Source organism: Ictidomys tridecemlineatus, chromosome 8, assembly GCF_052094955.1.
Source record: "Ictidomys tridecemlineatus isolate mIctTri1 chromosome 8, mIctTri1.hap1, whole genome shotgun sequence".
NCBI classification, from domain to species: domain Eukaryota; kingdom Metazoa; phylum Chordata; class Mammalia; order Rodentia; family Sciuridae; genus Ictidomys; species Ictidomys tridecemlineatus.
This window is the reverse complement of record NC_135484.1, coordinates 37,442,164-37,465,547: the sequence shown is the minus strand read 5'-3', so window position 1 is coordinate 37,465,547 and position 23,384 is coordinate 37,442,164. Positions and strand designations below refer to the sequence as shown.

At 38.0% G+C, this 23,384-nt stretch overlaps 1 protein-coding gene across 8 annotated transcripts; it reads left to right on the top strand.

Annotated features, from left to right (window-relative positions):
* Positions 1–36: 36 nt before the first annotated feature.
* Positions 37–19,654, top strand: LOC120889315 (uncharacterized). Of its 8 annotated transcripts, XM_078019237.1 has the most exons (8): positions 3,802–5,366; positions 9,698–9,777; positions 12,626–12,704; positions 14,470–14,526; positions 14,889–15,101; positions 15,236–15,334; positions 16,390–17,707; positions 18,400–19,654. In XM_078019237.1, exons 1-5 carry the CDS (start codon positions 5,165–5,167, stop codon positions 15,020–15,022), a joined length of 552 nt encoding a protein of 183 aa, XP_077875363.1. In that variant the 5' UTR covers positions 3,802–5,164; the 3' UTR covers positions 15,023–15,101; positions 15,236–15,334; positions 16,390–17,707; positions 18,400–19,654. The 8 variants fall into 8 exon arrangements, 6 of the variants coding, with proteins under 6 accessions (XP_077875366.1, XP_077875365.1, XP_077875363.1 ...); XR_013424902.1 differs by lacking the exons at positions 3,802–5,366; positions 16,390–17,707; positions 18,400–19,654 and adding exons at positions 37–216; positions 3,680–3,717 and having other exon boundaries at positions 15,236–15,673; XM_078019236.1 differs by having other exon boundaries at positions 16,390–19,654.
* The last annotated feature ends 3,730 nt before the right edge of the window (positions 19,655–23,384 follow it).

Genomic DNA, 23,384 nt, shown 5'->3' with positions numbered 1-23,384 from the left:
GTTAACTTGTGACTTCAGTGGCAGTTTTTTTCTGTCACCCAAGCATCATTTCCTTGTCTCATATTTACCTTAAGTGATCAGTTGACCACTGCTCCTTGAGCTGAGTGTTCCACTATGTGTCACAGTAAATGGCATACAATGGCTGCTATTTACTGAGGTCCCTCTGTAAAATTCTGCTTCCTCCAAGAGACATTGGGGAGGATGCAGAAACATAAGGTAAGTCTTGCCTTCTTTTCCTGACCCATCTCCTACCTTCTCCATACCTTCACTACAACTTTGTATACCTATTAAGATGTCACTGACAAGTTAGGCAAAATAAAAGGGAATCACAAAATAGGAGGCTTAAATTAGCTTTTTCTGAGCTCATGGAGAGATTTCCCCCAAAGTGAAGGCCTCTGTGAGGGAGTAATTCTGTTCTGAATCACATTCATCAGGACTCAACTAATCCTACCTTTACTCTGAGAGCACCATCTTCAAGGCTTCATCTACCTGTCGGGAAGAAATCTTTTATTAATACCACAATGAGAAATCAGCAATAGCCCCCTCCTCCCAAAATAATGCATATAAAAAATGTGTTGCCTGTCTTGGTGGTGGCTAATGGAAAGAGGGCAGTTCTAGTCACTGCTCCTGCCCAAGGTCACCTTTGGGCATGCTCCTGTCTGAATCACTGGCATTGGTGTGGGGGTGGTATATCTTTCAAGACTAACTGTACACAGGAATACTGGAGATGGCAGGACTCTCCAAACAGTGGACCTACTCATAACATGCTAAACAGGGAGGGGGCAGATGGTTTCCTTATTGCTCTACTAGAACACTCCTGGTCTTCTTGTTTAGAAGTTTCTGGACAAAAAAGGCAAGATAGTGCTTCAAGTGGTCAAGAGGGGCATCAGAGAAGGGTCAGCATTGGAAAGCAAAGGTCAAGAGTATTTTACTGGGAATAAGAATCCAGGTGGGAAGTTCAATTAGCCTCATGTCAGCTGTCTTCACAGAGTGACTGCTAAGTGCCGGTCCTGTGCTGCTGCCCTGGATCACAGCCAGGGAGAGCAACCAGTACGATAGTAGAACACACACTCCTTAACACATGTTGGGAAAGCCAACATGGAGCAGGTGAGCAGCTATCCATCCCAGAGAAGCCAGCCCCTGAACCAGGAAAGACAGTGCATCAGTCGGGAGACTGGCCATGAAGAAAACCTGACAAGTTTCCAGATACTTCCCCATCACAGGATTAGAGCTGTGTACTGGCTGGGAATACTCCCCCAGGTTGAGCCCAGGAGGGGTGGTGTGGAGGGGCTGGGCAGCTCCTTCCTGATTCCTGCATTGGGGACTGGGGTGCCCTACCCAGAGATTCCAAACCCAGGGGTTGGTATGTCCTGTTTCTTTCTTGGCCTCTCTGCTGCCTCATACTTCAGGAGCCCCTGAAGCAGTCTGGAGGTGGGGCCCTGTAGCACCTAGGTCCCCCCTGGTGGCCCCCTCCCCTGACGACATTCTCTGTGGCCCTGGTGGCTTTCTCCCAGCTTCACCTTTGTTTTCATAGTCTGTTCCTCCCTGGGCTTGTTTGTATAAGCAACCCTCTCTCCCCGCTTCCTGTGTCTCTGTCATTTCCTCCCATTGCCACTCTACACGGTGGCAGTGAGGTCCATTGTTTTTCTTTCTAACCGCAATTCTAGTCCCTGGGAAGGGCGAGTAGGTGCGTGGAGGAAGGCAGGTCCGCAGGCCGGTTGACAAGCCTCTGGGGCCCAGTGGACTGTGGGAGTTGTGTTGACTTGTCAGTTGGGAAGGAAGAAATTCAATATCAGGAGACAGCTTCTTGCCAATTAATCCTCAGACACTACCTAAAGGAAGGCACGTTCCCAGGAGTTAAGGAAGACAGGCGAGGTCTCAAAGTACTGATAGCCATCTTTACAAAAGGAAGATAGGTGCCATTCACTCTCTGATTTTTTTTTTTTGACACTTCTTACTGCGTTTAAAAATCGATCGAGCATATTTATTGGGGAATCAAACAGAAACCCCAAGCCAGGTGCAAAACACGCAGAAATGAACCAGGAAATGAGAAATGAATTTTCTTATAGCTCTATTTGGTGCTCCAACCTATTATCCCTCTTGATCAGCCCCACAATTCACTCAGCCTCCACTGTGGTGTAGGATAAACTACTTCATGTTTTCTTGGCAGCGCTTAAATTAGACAGGTTCTCACAGGAGTTAGGATCCTGGGTTTTCTGAGCGCAGGGAGAAGGCACTGAAAAAGCTGCTCACCTGGGGAAACAGAACGCGATGCCTTGTTATTTACAATGAATGCCTGGTTTAAGCGCTGATTTCCAAATATAAATAAGAAGAACACTGTGGCCCCAAGTAACATTGAAGGACAAAATGAATAAAACATGGCTCAGTTATGCAACCCCAAGCTCTGCCTGTGCATAACCAACAAAGTGCACTGAGCAATCTTTGACATATGACTTCAGTTTGATTTTCCTAAGAGATGTATTGAAACACATTTGTTTTCTGAGCATCACCTAGCAGAAGTCTGTGGGTCTATTTTGGTAGCATTTGTCCCATAAAAAAAGTTTTCATGGTTTTTGCCAGCTCCTTTCATTACACTTTTCCCGCCAGTTATGACACTATGGGTCACTCATCAAAGAGATTTTGTTTATTTCAAGTTTTAAAGGGCAATGTGGTTACCAGGAACATGTAAACTTCCAGGTTTTTGTTAGAGCAGCAGAAAGTTATAAAACACAAACGTAATAGAAACATATCAAATTCCCTATTTCAAATGAAGTTGTGGTTTTCATTAAAGATAATAAGCATGCCTACTGCCACCCTCCTACTGCAAAGCTACTGATTTGGGGGCATGATTTAAATATGAATCAGTCCCTATTTACCTTTAAAAAAAGAACCAATCCTGCTACTTAGGGTTGGGAGCAAAGTTGAATTTGCAAAATCATTTACAAAGATGGCCCCCCACACACAGCACTATCCCCCCTTAGACATTTATTTAAAAGAGTGAGGGATCCCTCCTTTTTTTAAATGAAGATTTCTTTTTTGAAAGAGGGTATTTTTCAAAGATTCTTATATTAGGAATTATTGCTCATTACTTGGGTTTTAAATGAACTCTAGAACATACTAAAGTATTTGAGGATGAAATGAAATGATTTTCTATTCAAAATCAGTAAAGGTGAATTGGTAGAGGCTTATAATGGCTGGGAGTAGTGAGTGCAAGAGGGTTAATTATATTATCATGTCTACTTCGCATGTTTTGACAATTGAAAAATAATTTAAAAATTAAAAACAATGAGAGGCAAAAATAAATGTGTTTTTCTTCATAGACAATTAACTATGATTACTTCTTCCTTTAGTTTCTCTAATCAAGTGAAACTTAGACCTAACATGGAATTGTCTTCTGGCTGAGATGAGAAGTGGTGTAATCTTTGGAAATACAAAATTCTGAGCTGGTATTTCATTTTTTCAGCTAATCAAGAAAAGACATGCAAATCACATAACTGCATACAAATAATTTATCATTATTAAAGCAGTTAATGAATCAATCTAAACAATTTCCTATTCAGACTTTCAACTTGGTCCTTCTTAGGCTAGGGGTAACTTCTTCCTTCAAAAGTATTCCTTGAAGATCTGTAGTGATAATATTTGGAGAATCACCAATTTTCATTATTTCATATATTTCTAGGTACGTTTATGGAGAAAACTAGAGAACTAACAGTCTTGGTGAGTAAATCCAGCACATGTGCTTTTCCACCTCTGGCTCTACAACAACTATCACACAAGTTTAGATGAGAGTTTAGTTTCATATTTGCTTCATCAAGAAGGAGGTGCCCCTTGCTCGGGTTGATGGCACAAGCCTGTAATCCCAGCTGCTCAGGAGGCTGAGGCAGGAAGATTGTGAATTCAAAGCCAGCCTCAGCAAAAATGAGGTGCTAAGCAACTCAGTGAGACCCTGCCTCTAATAAAATATATTAAAAAATAATAATAAAGGGCTGGGGGATGTGGCTTAGTTGTTAAGCACCCCTGGGTTCAATCACTAGTACCAAAAAAAAAAAAAAAAACACTTTTAGGAAAGAATAAAAGACACATTTTATGTCCATTCTTGTTCCATGAAAATCTATGTTTTCTGGAACTATATCTAGGAGGTGTTCTTTCTTTGTGTCTCTCAGGAATGTCTTGAGAATCAGGATGCACAATCCATATCACAATGTCTCCTTCCTAGAACATCTCATTTTCCTGTATTTATCTATTTTACCCAAATTGTACTTACATGCATGTAAGTAAAAAAAAATAATTAAAGAATGAATATCTGAAATAATTTTCTCATTTTCAAAGGTTCCTGTGATGAGATCCTCAAAACTTCCATTGCCAACAAGTAGACAGGGGCAGATGATCAGTTTCATTAGGAGATACAAATGAGGGACAGATAACATAACTTGGTTTTTAGTGTGTGTGTGTGTGTGTGTGTGTGTGTGTGTGTGTGTGTGTGTGTATATGTGTTTTAAACAAAACATTTATGGTATTTAGAGTTCTTTCCCAGAGAAGATTCAACAACCAGGCTTTGGCATTACGAGGGGAAATACCTCACTTTAGTGAACACAATATTTATACTTCAGGCCATTCAAGAGACAGGCTGCCCACTAAACTGAGCCGAAATAGAAAAGAATCCTGCCTCTGTGTGGGTTAAATAAAGACCACAAATTAACACACTCGGCCTCAAAGATTTAATGAGCCTCTCCCCAGACACTCATTCTACTTATCTGCAATCTTAATCCCAGTCTGCACCTTTTGATCAGGCCAAACTCCAGACCATGGGTTACTTATCGAAGGGGCTGGAATTTGCACTGTGCCCCATGCACCCATCTTACTGGCCACTTGTAGGCTGGATTATGGGACTAACACTTCAACACTCCACAAGTGGAGGCCTGGGAGTGGCACATGGTCTCCATCACAGGCGAGGTGCCACGAGTCAAGTGGGAGGTCAAGCAGAGCACACCAGGAAGCCTCTGGCAGCCTCTCACCCTCCCCAGCTCTGTTCAGAAACATCCTTCCTTATTACACAGCACCAGGGTTGATGTTGTTGTTCTTCTTCTTCTCCTTCTCCTTCTCCTTCTCCTTCTTTTCTTATATAAGCATGGAACTCAGTTTCTGAGTTTTCCTCCTCTTCTGCATGTCTTTCCTGTTCTGGTGGTCTTGTCCTGTTGTCTCCTCAACTTCCCCTTTACTCCAGGAAGCAGCTCCCACCTGTGCTACAAGTCTCCAGACTCTTCTAATCTTCCAGTCTGCCTGGATTTCCTGTTATCAACAGCCAGGCTCCCAAGGTCTCCTTTTAGGGAAAGCAATAGCCCTCTGGCCTTCAACCCATTTCCAAGGTAAGCAGGATATTACCAAGATGAATTAGCACTCTCAGATCCCAGTCTGATTTCCCATCAAATGTGTGTCTTAGCCCCTGTTTCATTGCTAATTTTAATTTTTTTAAAAAAAAAAAAACAAGTTCTCACTATATTGCTCTGGCCAGTCTCAAACCTCAAACCAGACTCAAGTGATTCCCCACTTCACTCAGCCTTCAGAATAGCTGGGACTATAGGCCCAGGCCATTGCAATTGACTTTAAGTTAAATTATACAACAGACTGTATAAACCCCTTTTGCAGACCTCACTCCTCAATTCCCTTGTACTGGCAAAAGCAGAGATTCCCTGACTGCACACCCCACCTGCTGACCTTGCATAGTTTCTCCTCTAAAATTTCCTTTCACCTTCCAGAGTATCAAAACTTTCTTTCCTTGCTCAGCATTTCTTCCCAGTCTATACCAAATTTAACTGTCCTAGGGAAAACAAGTTTCAAATACTAATTAACAAAAAGTAATTAATAGACAAACAGGGCTAAGTGTGCACTACTTTCCAAAGGAATTTTCATAGTGACTTTACAAACATTTTAAATATGAGAATCTATTATTATTATTATTATTTATTATTTTGGTGATATTAGGGATTGAAACTAAGGTTGCTCCAACACTGTACTACATTCCCAATTTCTTATTTTATTTTTATTTTTTGGTACCAAGGATTGAAGTCAAGGACACTCGACCAGTGAGCCACATCCCCAGCCCTATTTTGTATTTTATTTAGAGACAGGGTCTTAAAATTTGCTTAGTGCGCTGTTGCTCAGGCTTGCTTTGAACTTGAGATCCTCTTGTCTTAGCCTCCGGTGTTAAGGTCTGTAAACAAGTCAGGATGGCGCCTAGCAAATGTTAGAGTCTGTAAACAACTCTGGATGGCGCCTGGCATTTTGCCAGAGGGAGTGGTTTATGAAGTAACTCCAGCGAGCCATTAAGTGTGGAGATTCCTTATTGGTTGACTGATGTATCTAGTTTATGTTAATTAAGATAAGCTGTGTGGAATGTATAAATACCTCTGTTGTCCTACAATAAATGGCTCCCGCTCCTGCTGTATCAATCTACACAAGTTATTTGTCACCCCCTGGTTATTTTGCTGCAGCCGGACTGCGGCACTCCGGAGCTGCTGGGATTACAGGTGTGCACCACTGCACCCGGTCCCAATTTTTCATTTTTGAGATTGAGTCTAAGTTGCCCATGCTGACTTCAAACTTGTGATCCTCCTGCCTCAGCCTCCCAAGTAACTGGAATTATAGGCATGTGCCACTGTTCAGGGCCAGCACTGGAATTTTCAAGCACTCAGGGAAATAACTGGCCCTAAAAATTTTTGTTTAAGAGTAGGTCTTTCCTATTTCTGTTTTCATAGAACACAGCCAATCACTGCTCCATTAGGTTGCTCCTGATTGGTTGTTTATTAACTTCCCCAAGTTCGCCCATTGTCCATTTTAGCTGGAATTCATCCTCTTCTAGATATAGGCAGTTGTCATTACTGCTGTCCCTGCTCACTCAGGATGACAAAATATAATGTGACAGTTGTAGTAAATATGACTAACTTACATATTACTTAACTTCTTGTTTTTTGGTAATGATTATTTCAGTTTGTATTGCAGAATAACAGGTCACAGTCTACCTATTTGCTTTAGGTGCTAGAAAACTCAGGAAGTGGGCTGAGGATGTGGTTCAAGTGGTAGTGCGCTCACCTGGCATGCGTGCGGCCCAGGTTCGATCCTCAGCACCACATACAAACAAAGATATTGTGTCTGCCGAAAATTAAAAAAATAAATATTAGAATTCTCTCTCTCTTAAAAAAAATTCAGGAAGCTATTGAGATCATTTAGAATTCAATTTTTTTACTTTTTATGGATTACTTAGTATCCCTATCCTGGGAAGCTTAAAAATGAGTGAAAAATGAAAAACTTGAATGTCTTAATATTATTTTTCCCATTGAGATCAAGAATTGTGTCTACATTCAGATTTTGAGTATAAAGGCTAGTCTCACTTTTAAATAGCACAAACGTTGAATTTTCTTACCCATCCCTTGAGAATATTCACTATAAAATAAGGCTCACTCCAAAGAAGTCTTCCTAAGTAACAAATCTAAAATTTCCATCCTTCTTGACAATTCCAAAGGATCCAAAAATATTCATGAATGCTTAATCTAGCAAAATATTGTATTCTTATATATACTGGATTAAAGCACACATTAGGGGAAAATACCATTTATTGATTTCTCAAGTGAATCAGGAAAGGAAAATAAACTTGAATAAAACTGTCACAGTTTAGTCCACACAAGCAGGGTCTTGAGAAACATGGTCAATGTTTTGAATCCTTGGTCTTCTCCAAAACTCATGTGATGGAAAGTTCATCTCTAATGCAATGGTGTTGAGAGGTGGGCCTAATAGGAGATATTTGGGTCATTAATGCCACTATAAAAAGGGCTTCTAGCAGAGGGTTTTTTCTAGCACTCTTCTATCACGTGAGGATAGAGAGTTCTCCTATTTGCCCTTCTGCTTCCTGCTTTCTGCAGATGACATATTGATCTTAGACTTCTCAATACATTTTTGCCTATTATAAATTATTTGGTTGCAGATATTTTTATCAAAGCACAAAATGGACTGAGAATGTGTGGGAAGAAACAGACTAGACCAAGAAACATAAAATATAAGGTGGACAGGGGTTCATGTATTGACATGAGTACGCTCACCTAAGCTTAACACAGTGATTCTCAACCCCCTTTGAAGATTACTAATGATGCTAAGATCCATTCACAGAGACTCTGATTTCATTTTTCTGGAGTGTGATCTGAGCATCACAAAATTTTACATTGCTCCAGATGTTTCTAATAACTCTTAAGGGTAAGAACTATTACAGAACAGTTTTCTTATCTGGTTAAAGGAACCAGTAAATGAGGCTAAAATACCACAGCTGTCCTTGAAAGAACAAGGAGTCCAAAAGCTTAGAGAGATTGGATTCTTAGAATGGATCTATTATGAGCAACCTATATAACCACCTCTACTTCTTTCCCATCTCTGCCCTGACCCACGAAGATCACACGATGCTTCCCCAAATAAGAAATGCCCTGGTGAGAGAAAAATCACCATCCTTAGAAAGCTTTCCAGAGATGCATGGTTGTCTCTGTATCAGAGATAGGGGGACAAAGAATACTGCTATGGAATTGGGCTCCTGATTTCAATGGCAATAATGGAATTGAGGTGTGGAGACTTGGAGGGAGTAATTACCATAATAGGCTGCAGAAACAGGGAACAGTGATCAGAATGTCAGACCTGCAGGAATCTGTAGTGGTGACTTGTACATCTCAGTGCTCTTTTTAGAACAGGAAAGATAAGCAGGTTTCTAGGGTTTGGGCTAATCCACGTGTATGGGAAAATTCCATATCTAACCCTTAGGAACCAGCTAGTTCACTTGGAGAAATGTATGGATTCCTTCTCTCACCAGCAACCCTATCAGATGTGCCAGAATCTGCAAAGAGCAAGCAGAGGGCATTGTTTGAAAAAAATCTCCAAGTGACACCGCTATGATCTTTTCCACCTCTTTTATATTGAGAGCAAGAGGGTTAAATGATTTTTATTTAGGGCCAAGAGTTCACAACCTTATGATAATACTAATCTGGTATCAATCAAAATCCATCAGTAATTTTTCTCTGATATCCAGGAAATACCAAATTTGCCGCAGAAATTATTTTCCCTGGCATTCAATTTCCTGTGCAACAGGACCTAATGCTATCATTCCCGTCTCTTCTTTCGGTAGTCTTTCAGGTGCTCCTCAGCCATGGTCATTCATGACACGTGTGAAAAATGATATTTGTCTAACAATCTAGGGTGAATGGTCAGAGATGATCACAGCTGAAGGTGTCTCCGCCAAAGGCTCTCACAGCCCAGTACCCCTCAGGACATCACAAAGACTGTGGGTTTCAATGTCTCACATACCTGTTTCCATCCAGCCCACACTTGTTTGCTTCACTCAGGAGAGTACTTCTGGTTGTGCAGTTCTGTGGACCCACAGAAATTCTTCTGTCCATTCTTATCCATTTCTAGTTCTATAAAAAAAAAGCTTTACTCACTATCAGCTCAACATCTTTGCTTTCCCATTTCCTGTACCCTACCTCATGCCTCTCTGTCACATCCTCTGTTAAGCAGTGGGAGCTCCAAGTCTTCCAAGAAGCCTTTCCCAACCAACTCACCCCATAGCAGGATTTCTGGTGTGTATTCCCTGGAGAGTTCCCTTGATATTGAATGGCAACCTGTCTTGAATCACAACTACATTTAATATGACTTTACACATTACCAGGTCATGGCTCCAGGAACTCAACAGTTTTAAGGAGGCACTGCCAACCTACTTTGGACATTGACAGGAAAGAATTCATTGGAGTAAGAACAAGCCCAAGCAGAAGAGGGAATGTCAGATGCCAAGAACTAGCCCAGAAGACTTTTCTGCAAACTACCTTAAGGCATTCCTGGGGATTTCCACACTGTCCGCAACAGCCTCTGACATGCAGCAGTGGTTGTGATGTTTCCAGCCCAAAGTGGGATTGTTTGGGAAGCATGATGTATTAGTCTGTTTTCTGTCACTATAACTGAAAACTATAAACTGGGTGATTTAAAAAGAAGAGGGGTTTATTTAGCTCACAGTTCTGGAAGTACAAGTGTATAAAATAAGCAAGAAATAAGAGCCTGTCTCTGGCATTTGCTTTGCGCCTAGTGAGGGCCTTTTTTCTGGGTCAAAACACAACAGAAAACATCACAATGTGAGTTAGCACATGTGCTGGCTTGGCTCTCATTCTCTTTCTCTTCTTATAAAGCCACACATGCAATCATGGGGCTCCACCCTTATGACTTCATCTATTCCAATTTACCTCCTAAAGGCCCCAATTCCAGATATTTTAGTTAGATTAAGTTTCCTTCTTCTTCATATCCCACAATGGGGATTACATGTCAACATGAGTTTTGGTGGAAACATTTAAATCAGAGCACATGGTTTAGAGCTTCTCAAAATGAGAAAGCTATATCTCTTAGCTCTTCAAGAGTATGTGCAGAATGAATCTATAAAAAACTCAATAGATATTGCATAAGCTTAATTTAAATGAACCTGGGAGAGAGCTTATGTTAATTAACATTTCTAGTACACAAAGAAACAAAAGATATGACTAAATTAAACAAAAGAAAGAAGTTTGTAAAAAAAAAAAAAAAAAAAGAAAGTAAAAACTGGAAAGTACAAGTCCTTGAAGGGAAGGATAAATAGCCAGGCCTCAGGAGGGCAAAAGCTAGGAGCTGGTAGAATCCTTTGGCCACTGTTGCAACTAACTCTCAGCACCTGGATGGCCAGCCACACAAGATCCCAATTCCCAGGAGACAGTCTCTCCACTCTAACCTGGTGAGGTAGAGGAGAGCTAAAGTCACATGGATGGGGGATAGTGCATGTCCCCAAAGTAGAGATGAGGAATAGAAAAAAAGGAATGATTGCCTACCATGATGCCCAAGAACTCTATTTGATGAACTCTGTGATTCACTAATATTGCATCTTACTTTTTAGTTTGCAAAACAATTTATAGACATTTATCTAATCTAATTTTATTTTCAGATGTGTAAGCTAGATTTTGTTTATGTTCTCCTTTTAAACATGAGGAAGCTGAGTCTCAGAAAAGACCCACTTGGCACAAGAACTGAAATGCTATTCTTCTGAGTATCAACTCCAAGTTTGTTTTGGTCAGCTTTTTCGCTGCTGTGACTAAAGGACCCAACCAGCACAATTGTAGAGGAGGGAAAGTTTATTTGAGGGCTCATAGTTTTAGAGGTCTTCTTCCATAGAAGGTCAGCTCCATTCCTCAGGGCTCAAAGTGAGGTTGAACATAATGGCAGGAGAGGATGGTAGAGGAAAGCTGTTCACATCATGGTGACCAGGAGGCAGAGAAAGACTCCACTTGCCAAAATACCCAAAGCCATGCCCCAATTCCCACCTCTTCCAGCCACACCCTACCACTTCAGTTAATCCCACCAGGGATTAATTTACCAATTAGACTAACGCTATAACCCAATCATTTTCCTCCAAACCTTCTTGCATTGTCTCATGTGAGGTTTTGGGAGACACCTCACATCCAAACCATAACAAAGTTCTCTCCATTATGTAATACTACTCTCTTTAAATGAAAATATTTTAAAAACATAACATTTTGGTCCCAGGTCTGGATCAATCTGGATTAAATGTATATAATATTTTCCAAAAATATGTATGTTTTATAATAAAATGAGCAAGAAATGAGTACGATCCTACTTCTAGCTCCATTATTTGCTAGATTTTACTTATGTTAATTTCAATACATTTATTTAAGCACATAGGAATGTGTCCTAGATATTAGGGAATTTTATAAATATATCCATCTCAGTCTTTGTACTCACATAATTCAAATTAAGTTATCTAAGTAAACAGAAGCAGATGTCTAAATAAATAAATGCATATTTATGCATTTAAATATTTTATATTTAAAATGTAATAGGCAATTACATTTTAATTGCATATTATTTATATTGCATAGACATCAAGCCTCTTTGGGTCAGGGATCCTGAATTTTTTGTATTCCCAGCCCTAAGTACAATGTCTGGGATAGAGTAGATTCTTGATAAATATTTATGGAATGAGAAAATTAATGAAAAAACCAAATGTACAATGGAGATAGCTGAAGGAGGGATTACTTTGAATTTGCTTTGTTAAGAAAAGTTATATTTTAGCAAAGGTGTAGTGAGTTTTTAGAAAAATCGACTTTAAAAAATGATTAGCATAACTATACTGAATATGTAAGGTAAACTCCTTATCATATTTGTGTCTGGAAACACCTCAGCATGATCAGAAGGACACATTTTGTCCCAGAGAGAGTGCTTTTGCATTGTTTTATTGAAGAAACAAAAAAAGAGATAATCCCTTTCTAACAAAAAGATATTCTAAAAAAATATGCCTGATTTAATTCCTTGAAGACTTGGTTCAAATCTCCCCACAACTCCTTCATTAAATCTGACCCCACTCTGAAAACTTCCACTGTCTTAACTCAGTTGACCGTACCATGGATATTGCCCATGTAGGCCAGTTTTACCATTTTTAATCATGTAATTTACAGTCACTTTTTCATCCAAAAATTTAGCAAGTGTAGAGTCAGCTACTGGGCTCACTATATTTTGGAATCCATATCCAACTCAAAGGTAAACAGCCTCTATCATTTCTTTCCAGGCTCATTCCTTCCCCACTGGAACTAACACATTGTTCATCAGACATTCAATAAAATGCCTGCCATCTGACACACTGAACTGTAAGTACTTCCTCTCCCAGAGGAATTTAGTTACAGGGACAGCTGTTGACTTAGTTGGAGCCTAATGTAGACCCAAGTGATTTATTCACTTGAATACGGTTATACAAAGTACCAATGGAACAAAACCTAAGGAAGATACAGAAGCAAGGGAAAGTCACTTGGAATGCTCTGCCATCGGGTATCAGATCACCAGCAGTAAAGAGAATTCTCAAAATACCTGAATTTGAAAAGCCAGAGTTGTTGCAAGTTTTGGATACATGCTGCCAAGCTGCTGTTTTGGATATACTTTGAAGGAAAACATCTTTGGCAGCTGATTTAAATGTTTGTCTTCAATTCAGAGTTCATATTTGATCTAAGGCCATGTTGAAATATGTATCCTTAATTGCAAACAAAGCTGTTAAAACACCCAGAATGGCCATGGGGACGTAGTCTTCAGAAGCAGGTCCAAAGGCTCATCTACAGGCAAAGCCCTGTGGCCACTTTGCAAAACCTTTAAAGCGTCAACTTCAACTCAAAACACATGGCGGCTTGGGGTATGAAAAGGAGGCTTTCACTTCCTGGAGGGAAGCCAGGCTTCTATTGGTAACACTGGGAAGTTCCGCCTGGGGAGAGATGTGTGGGAAGGCACAGTGGCCTGTGTGAAACACATTGGTGGTCTGTCTCTTTTCTCATGGCTCCATGTATTCATGGTGGAAATTGTCCTTGCAGTTGGCAGGAGCTGATATTTTATGTTGCCTAAAGACACTTAAACGGTTTCATCCACATCATTCAGACCTAGACCCCTTTTGTGGGAGTCTGTTAGGGGCCAAGTAAGATCCACTAATTAAGTAAATACTAATAAAAATTTAATTCCTTAAGTGAATAGAACTTGCATCCACAAGACTGTAAGTCTTAGATTATCCATAAAGATGTGAGAATGCAGTGTTCTAATTGGCTTACATAAGATTTATGTACACCCCATAATAGACCACCAATTTTTTAAAAAATTAAATGACAATATACTCACCTCCTATTAAATACCATACTGAGCAAAACCATTCCTGATTCAGGAGGCGCCTCAGAGCGTAAAGTGCCTTCAGGGTCACCATTAAACATGCCGTTTTAAAGAGCTGTGGAAGAATAAACTCACTCCCCACAGACCCACCCTGGATGTTCACTTTTAAACAAATTCTTCGCATTAACTCAGTTACTTGTGATTTATTTCTTTCTCATAAAATGGAGCTCAGTGCATGAAAAAAGAAATCCTATTGGTTTGAATGTGGGAATCTGGATGTGGGAACTCAGATTCCCATATCCAAATATAACCAGCTTTTATCTATACATATTTTTGCATAGTTGAAATGACACTGCACAGAAAAACTATGTTCTTCTTACACTTTAATTCTCATGATCGTTTTTACGCAGCCTGAAACTCCTTTACTAACAAATTGTAATTGCTACATATTATCTTGAATACATTAATTGTAATATACTTGACCACTTTATATTTTTGAACATTTATTTTAAATTTTCTGCCAATTATCTCTAATAAATATTGTTGTGGTAATTAGGATATTAATCTTTGTCTGATCATTTCCTTAAATTGACTCCTTAGAAATGATTTATGACCAGTGTTTCTGAGATTTCTCTCTCTCTACCTCTCTATGTATTCGAATTATTCATGGGTTTGCCAATTTGTCATCAGCAGTACTTTTATGTGTTCATTTTACTCCCCAAAGCACTGAAAGTTCATTTTAATTTTTTTTTTCTTCATTTGAACTTTCAGTCGTACCTCTCACAGCTCTCCTGGATGGTTGTCTCACTCAACTTATGTGGTTGCCTGGTAAGTACTTCTGAATGCAAACATTAAAAACAAAAAAAAAAGCAAACAAACAAAAAGATATTATAAATCTTCACATGTTCTGAGACTAAAGCTTCTTTACACAATTCTTACAATTCTATCTGATTTGGGAAGAAGTTTTTTATATAGCTGGAACATACAATCTCCTGAGTATCCTCGAAGTTTAAAACAAGTGGAGACCTGTTACGTATGCTTCATATTTTCTATAGAAGGGATATATAAAAATATATCTGAAAATCCACATACCTTTTCAGATTATTATATTCAAATATGATAAGATGAAAAGAGATGAAAAGTTTAGGGGAAAGTTTCAAGTACATATGTTTTCTCTTTTCTTTGACCAGGTATCTCAATGAAGGGAAACTATGTTGAAACTGAAGAGGACATGGCTATCTATGTAGCTTCTTTGTTCCCTTCTGGATTTCCAAGTCTCCTAAATGGGACAGGGCTTCCAGGAAAAGCAACAAAGAAGATCTGAAAGCAGATGGTGGTAATGGTTGCACAGCAATGAAAATATATTAACACCACAGAATGTACACTTAAAATTGGTTCCAAAGGTAATTTTTATGTTATGTATTTTTTTTCCCCTCTTTCCCCCTCAAAAGAGCAATAGAGCTTTCATTTTCTTTCCTATTCTTGGCCTCTTTGAGCCTCCTGCTGTCTGTTAACAACCCATATAATTCCACCCCAGCTCCACAGCTCAATGGCTGCTGACGGGAAGGAGGAGAAGACTTCTACTTATCCAAGGAAGCTAATGGACTCAGAGCCCTTCTTTCAAATTAGCAGCTATGTAAGTATATCCATGAACATAAATATATTTGAAAAAGAGAATATCAAAAGAATTGAGGCTGCTGCTACATTATCATTGATGACTGGGAGATAAGGATGAGGATTGCCATTGGAGCCCCGTCTGTAGGTGAAGTTTCTTGGCTTTGAATGTGCCTTGCATTCCATAATGGCGAATTTCTGAAAGCCTAATATTTAATTGAAATTAATAAAATGAATCATCAAGAAATTTTGAAATATAAAATATGTTATTATCTGTGGTCACCATGGATATTTAAGTTAGCTGGACTAAATCTTTCTATAATGTATACGTAGATCAAAACATTACATTGTACAGCACTAATATGAATAGTCAATTAAAAATAAAATAAATGACTCATTTTCACAGAAATAAAAAACAGATTATATTTTCTATTATATAAATAAAACAAATGGTATAAAAGAGACTACAATTTAGAATTAAGTTTTTAATTAATTAATTACTCATTTTCTTGCTGTACTGGGGATTGAACAGAGGGGTGCTTTAACACTGAACTGCATCCCCAGTCCTTTTTATTTTTTATTTTGAGACAGGGTCTTGATAAGCTGTCCAGGATGGACTGCTATATGTGATCCTCCTGCCTCAGCCTCCCAAGTTACTGGGATTGCAAGTGTGCATCACAATGACTGGTTTAGAACCCATTTTTTAGTGATATCTTTTAAACATAAAACCAGGCTTTTATTTATATATTTAATGCCCATCTTCCCTTCTACCCTCAAGAAGCTTTTAAGCTCAATTTACTTCTTTGCAGGAATTAAATGAAAATACAAGCAAGCAGATGTAAATAAAATGTTACAATAATTATAAGAATGTGTTAAAAATTAAGGAAAACATTTTAAGAATATGAAAAATTAAAAAATAAAGACAGTGAAAAAAAGTTTGCTTTTTTCTTTTTTCTTTTGTCTTTTTTTTTTTTTTAAGATCAGAATAGCCAAGATGTGTTGAGTGCTTTCTCTAAGGCAGGCACTATTCCAGCAGCTTGCTTGTATTAACTCTATACTTCTCACTCCACCCTGCAGGTGTGACACCACTACTGTTCATCTTATAGATGAGGAGACTGAAATCCAGAGAGTTTAGTGTTTGCCAAGTTTTGCAATTAGTTGCAATGCTCCTACTCGCTCCACTCTATTGCTTTTCCAGACTGCATCTAGAACTTTACTCTGTATTTAAGATGACCAGAACCTGAAGGGGAAAAAAAATGTAGCTGAATTTGAGCTATAAAGAAAAGCATTTGCTGGATTTTGCAAGCCATACAAACACCTCTTTGAGAAATGACCTTAGTTCATATCTAAAGAAAATTTTAAAGAGAACTAGTTTATTTTCTTTTGACTCCCAAGTCTGGGTAGTTTACTAGAGATGTTCCTCCAGATTTTCCTTGTGGTTCAAATTGTTTCCTAGAAGAGTCAGTTGAAGCCCGATGGAGGGACAGTGAAGGAAAAGCTCTTGGCACTGCTGGGCCCAGTGACACCTACCCCAGGGGTGCTGGGGACATGTTGACTTTTCCATCAGAACAGGTGCTGCTGGGATGACAATAGGGAAAGTCTGATGTATAATCTGGGACTCCTCCTTCTCAGACTCCCATCATGAGAAAGGGCGAGCCCTTTACAGGCCTCTGCTTCTTCTGTAGCGATGGCCTTTGTTCTTTGCCCCACACTAGCCCCAGCAATCCTGTTCCTGGTAAAGACTTAGGGAGGAAACAGGCAGGTCTTTAAACTCCTACTCACTGAAGTCAAGAGAGACAAGCTTGAAAGTGAAGGAGAGGGAGACCCTTCTGCAAATGTTTGGAGGCTGAGCTCACATCTGGCTGGTGAGTGGGGTGGGGGTTGATAACCTATCAGTGCTCTGCACTGCTGAGTTCAACCAGGGAGCAGGGGAAAGCAGCCAGTATCAGCTCCCCTCACCTTGGACGGAAAGGCACTGATGATCATATCCTCCGCAAAGCTGGTGACTCAAGGGTTGCCAATAGTGACCAACTTATTTACTTCTTCTCTGAGTTTCCATCCTTAGGACTGCTTCCACATCCATAAAACAAAGCATCTTTATGCTCTATTTATTTCTGAAAAAAGTTCTGTGCTAATATGGAAAGTATGACTCCAGCGTGGATAGAATATGGCCAACTGCTACAGATTGCCTTTCTTTCCCCGTGGGAAGAGAATTGGGAGTGGATGGCACACAGCTGGAGACCCCCTTAAACACTGGAGGCCCCCAGTCCTCAACTTCTCTGTGACCAGAAACAAAACATTACACTTCCAAGAGCTCTAGGTTCTCATCTGGAAAATGGAATAACACTCTAGGTCTGTTCTTTTCCCTGGCTGGTGCAAAAAGAAATGAAACAAGGTAAATAACACTATAAATAAAAGTGCTATGTAAATGGAAATGGACTTTCTTGGTAATAAGATAGTACCACCTTACTAAGATGATAAAGAGGAGTTTGGCCTAAAACCAAACTAGAAAATGACTTCTCAGGGTGTTTCTAAATCTCATGTTCAGTGGCTTAGCAAATAAAGATAAATTGTGCTATTGAATGCAGGAGACATTCACCCTCCATGAACCCCCGTACACATGTTTATATGTTTCATTTGGAAACTCATCACATGATGCTTAATGGAGTCATGCATTGTCATTTGTCTCTCTTATGTTTTTTTTTTTTTGGAGGGGGGGCAGTACCAGGAATTGAACTCAGGGGCACTGAGCCACTGAACCACATACCCAGCTCTATTTTGTATTTTATTTAGAGACAGGGTCTCACTGAGTTGCTTAGTGCCTTGCTTTTGCTGAGGCTGGCTTTGAACTCACTATCCTCTTGCCTCAGCCTCCAGAGCCACTGGGATTACAGATGTGCACCATCATGCCTGGCTTATATATTATTTTAATGCATTCAAATATATATTTTATCTCTTCAACTAGACTGTGAATCCCTTTAGGACTATTTAATGTTCTTATTGTGCATATTAAATGAGAAAATGTGCTAGCATAATATGTAGCACAAGATAAGTATTCCATAAACAAAAGTCTTTATTTTCTTTCAGAGGACTTAACATGGACTTGAGTCTGGAGTATATTTAACAAGTTATCAACCTACCAATTTCAATAAAAAATATCACACTGTGAAATATTGTTTGAAGACTCCCTGGAACAATAATCATATAGGACTTAAAAAGAGTCCTTCATGTCCTATATTAAATGACATATTATTTAGGATACAAGAGTGGGGCGGTGATAATTGACAGAAGCTTTGGTATTAGAGAGTTTGGTTGAATGTCTTCTCCAACTCTTACTACATGTATGGCCTTGACCAAATTACATTACTCTGTCAACCCCAAAATGAGAATGATAATATCTACTTCAGAAATTTGGTAAGAACTAAAGGGATCAATGTATGTGAAGAAGTGGCAGATTGCTAAGTAATAGTAGTTACTGCTATTATTAGGAGCCCAACAATTTCGTATTTAGGACTGAATAGTCTACTATATTAGAAAGATACACTTGTCCACAAAATTTCTTATCCTGCCAAGCCAATTTTCACACTTTAAGAATTACGTATAGGGACTGGGGATATAGCTCAGCTGGTAGAATGCTTGCCTCACATGCATAAGGCCCTGGGTTCAATCCCCAGCACCACAAAAAATAAATGAAGTTGCTGGTAATGGGTAAAAATCCTGAAATTGCTTTAAGTAAAAACCAAAATATTCATTATTATTTTTTTAAAAGAATTAAGTAGAAATTATAGCACATGTATTAACATATTTAATGCATATATTTCCTGGAAAAAACGTTTAAAATTCTAGAAAATGTGTGTTTGGTTGTTAAGAAGCATATTTTTCAGGTTTAAACTAAGATTGAATTAATGACTCAGAAAAATGCAAATGAAAACCATGATGAGATACCATGTCACATTCACTGGAAAGACTGTAATCAAACAAAGAAGCTTTAGTGAATATGTAGAGGAATTTAGAACCATCACATACCACTGATGGGAATGTAAAATGTATCAACAATTTTTGAAAACAGTCTGGCAAAAGTTTGAGTAACCATTAGATTAACTATATAATCCAACAATTCCACTTTTAGAGATATACTCAAAATAAATGGAAACATGTTCACATAAAACTTATACACCAATATGTCAATCAATGGAAGGGTAACTGATGTGATACAGCAATCTGTATACGGGGTAAAGTTGGGAGTTCATAACCCACTTGAATCAAACTGTGAAATATGATGTATTAAGAACTATGTAATGTTTTGAACGACCAACAATAAAAAAAAAAAACTTATACACAACATTCATAGCAGCATTGTTGATAACATTACCAAAGTGGAGATCACACAAATATCTGCCTACTAATGAAAGGTTAGATGAAAAGTCATATATCTATACAATGAATATTATTCAGCAGAGAAAAGGAATGAGGTATTGATAAATGCTACAGCATGGATGAACCTTGGGAATATGTCAAGTGAAAGAAGTTGATGACAAAAGGCACATACTGTGAAATGCCATTTTAATGAAAATGCATAAAGCATCAAACTCATAGACAAAATAAGTTACTGGATGTCTAGGCTACAAGGTCTGGGGGAAGGTTGAGAGTGATTGCTAATGAGTAGAGTGTTTCTTTTTTGGAGTGATGGAAATGTGGTGTTTGAACTCTATGAATATACTGAAGACCATTGAATTCTACATTTTAAATGAATCAGTTGTATGGTATGTGAATCATATCTCAATAATACTATTTTTAAAAAGACTGTATTAGTAATAATAACTAGAAAGAACTAATTTGTTCACAAAAAGACAAAAACAGCCCAACAAAAATGTCACTTAGAAAACCAGGAAAGATTATTTGAAAGGTTCTTTAAAGATATAAATACATCACTAAAATATAACTATTTGTCCATTGAATTTTAAAATGTGCTACAACATACTCAGAAAACTTTAGTTTTTGCACCCACGATGTTATTGAAATATTTTCTTATGTTTGGCAATATGCCAAATTTTAGAAAATATACTTAAGCTAGAAAATCTAGGAAATATAATGAGCTCTCAAAAAAAAGTGTCTTGTTATAAGTCTTTGCTCAAGAGAAATAGATGTATTTTACTTTAAATTAAAGTATCTCTAAGATTCACATTTATTTCATGCAGAGTGCCCTTGTTCAACCTTTTTTCTTTTAAATTTGACCTCACATGGTAGAACACTGGCCTCCACATACTCCAGGCCCTGGGTTTAATCCTCACTCAGTACACAAAAGAGAAAAAAAAATGTGACCGGACATAATTTTATAGAATGTGACATACATACCTCAAAATACTCTCAGGATTTGGTTCCAGTCTTATCTTTACAAAAATGACCTTTAGATCTGGGGTTGTGGCTCAATGGTAGAGTGCTTGCCTAGCTCATGTGTGGTACTGGGTTTGAGCCTCAGCACCACATAATAAACAAACAAACAAACCAATAAAATAAAGTTATTGTGTCCACCTACAACTTAAAATATATTTTTAAAAGTCCTTTAAAATATAACTATAAAATATTTAATAGCAGTAAAAACTACATTTAAAAATATTTAAAGTTGAAGATAGATTTTAAATTAAACTAATTTTCAAAACAAAGATCACTAACAATAACCAAAGAAAGCTTCAAATTTTAAGATCTTGCCAAATGCAATACTGGTTTTAATGAACAAAAATTATTAGTTTCAAACACTTTTAGATTTCTTCTACCCATCTCATGTTCACCTTGTGGTATTCTAAAAAGCAAATTAGAGGAAATAAACCATTTGTGCAAAGAATCATGATTGATATTAAAAAGTATGTGTGTCATTCTCTCATTTCACAAAATGTCAAAAAAATTAATTTTTAACAATTTTTTGAGAATCATGTGATTTGAACACAATATTTATGTATTAATTGTGTTTTATTTTTTTCGACTTATTTAGAAGCTGGGTTCTTGTGAGGGAGAAACCATGTTTAACTTTCAGAAATGTTGCTAATTCTTATTTTCGATTAAGGACCATGGATCAAAGTGAATCAGCTAGTATGGATTTACACGGAGCGTTAGGAAACAGTTTGACTTTCAAAGAAGTGATACTTTATCAATTGAATCACAAAGTTCCCCTGGGGTCAACAAAGAGAGGAATTTTTGTTTTTCCTCCCACACAATAATTTGGTATACTTAAAAGTATTTGTGTAGGCAGAGTGGCATAGAACTCTGGAATTAATTCTGATTTTAAAAGGCAACATCTTCAGCAGCTTTCATTTCTAAGTGTTGATTAGAAGCCATTTTAATGTTTCACTTTAATTGAAGCTGAGCACTTATAAGGTGATGATGATGATGGGAAACATAAAAATACATATTAGAAATAAGTCCATTTCAAATTACTTGAATATAATGAAAATGCATTGACAATAAACAACATATTTAAAAATTACTATAATGCTATCCATACATCTTTCTAAGTCAAAAATCAACTTCTCAAAAAACTAACTGAAACCTCCTTTTATACATACCATCAAGAGAAACCAAATTGAAGTTCTTGAGTTATTTAAATAAAGTGACTTATAAATACCAAATGGAAATAAATTGAAAGTAGTTGCATTTATTTTAAGTACATAGAAAGCCCATAATTGTATATTAAATTTTCTCTAACAATAAAACATATGCCAGAGGCCAGGCAACATCATTGGAATGAATTCCTTTAATGGATGTACAGGTCTTGATGACAGTTATTTTCCAGGTCTAGGGTCTCACAATCACAACTCTGAAAGATTTTCTCCATGAAGTGTTTGAAGAAGTGGTAGACGTGTCACTGATCCCTGAGGTCCATTCTGGGTCTCCCTTAAGGCAGAGGTGGGGCAAACAGGAGAGAAGAAAAGGTAATTCTGATAAGGAAATCTGAACCAAATGTTGTTGCATGCTAGAAATGATTAGATGCCCTTGTCATGAAGCTGTTATAGAGATCCAGGGGAAAGAGGTCAAGTGCAGGCACATGAGGTAAAAAAAAAAAAAAAAAAAAAAAAGTCTATGTTATATAGCAGAGGGAAAATGAGCCATTAGTCTAATCCTAAATCCTCTTTCCTTTTCCTTATTATATATCCTTTGGCCTAGTGAAGGGAAGAACGGAGGTGGGTCTTGTTGCTATTTATTAACACCTATCAAGTTTAGCTTCACAATGTGGTTGTAATTAAAATAAAAGCTTCAGCAAGAATATTCTGTTCCTTTCTTTTGAGAATTTTCAGAGCATGGTTGAGGCTCTGCAATTAAACTGGCCCTCCATATGCAATGCTTGCTTTTGAATGTCTACATCTCAACTGGGAGCAGGGGTGCACGCCTGCAATTTCAGTTATTCTAAAGGCTGTAGCAGAAGGATCACAAGTTAGAGAACAACCTGAACAACTTAGTGAGAATCTGTATCAAAATAAAATTTTAAAAGGGCTGGGGATGTAGCTCTGTGACAGAGCACTTGCCTTGTATGAACAGAGGCTCTGAGTTCAATCACCCGTATTTATAAATAAATAAAATAGAATGTATAGGTCTTATCAGTACGATAACTTTTTGGTGGGATAGTGACTTACACATTCTTTCGGTTACTCGGTATTAAGTACTTGCTAAATTCTAGACCTTCTTGTAGACAGTAAACAAATAAACAAAATTTTTTTGCTTTCCCAGAGTTTATATTTTGTAGAAAAGATAGGCCTTGAAGTAAATCTGGTATCATGTTTCATTGATGTTAAATAAAATTTTTTTCACATTTAAAAAAATTTACTTATTCTAATTAGGTATATATGACAGCAGAATGTATTTTGATCCATTGTACACAATTGCAGCACAAATTTCATTTCTCTCGTTGTACAAGATGTAGTTTTGCACCATATGTACAGTCACACATGTACCTAGAGTAATGATGTTCATCTCATTTCACCATCTTTCCTGCCCCCATGCCTCCTTCCCTCTCCTCCCTCCCCTTTGCTCAATCACAGTTCCTCCAGTTTTCCCATCCCCCCTCCCATTATGGATCATCA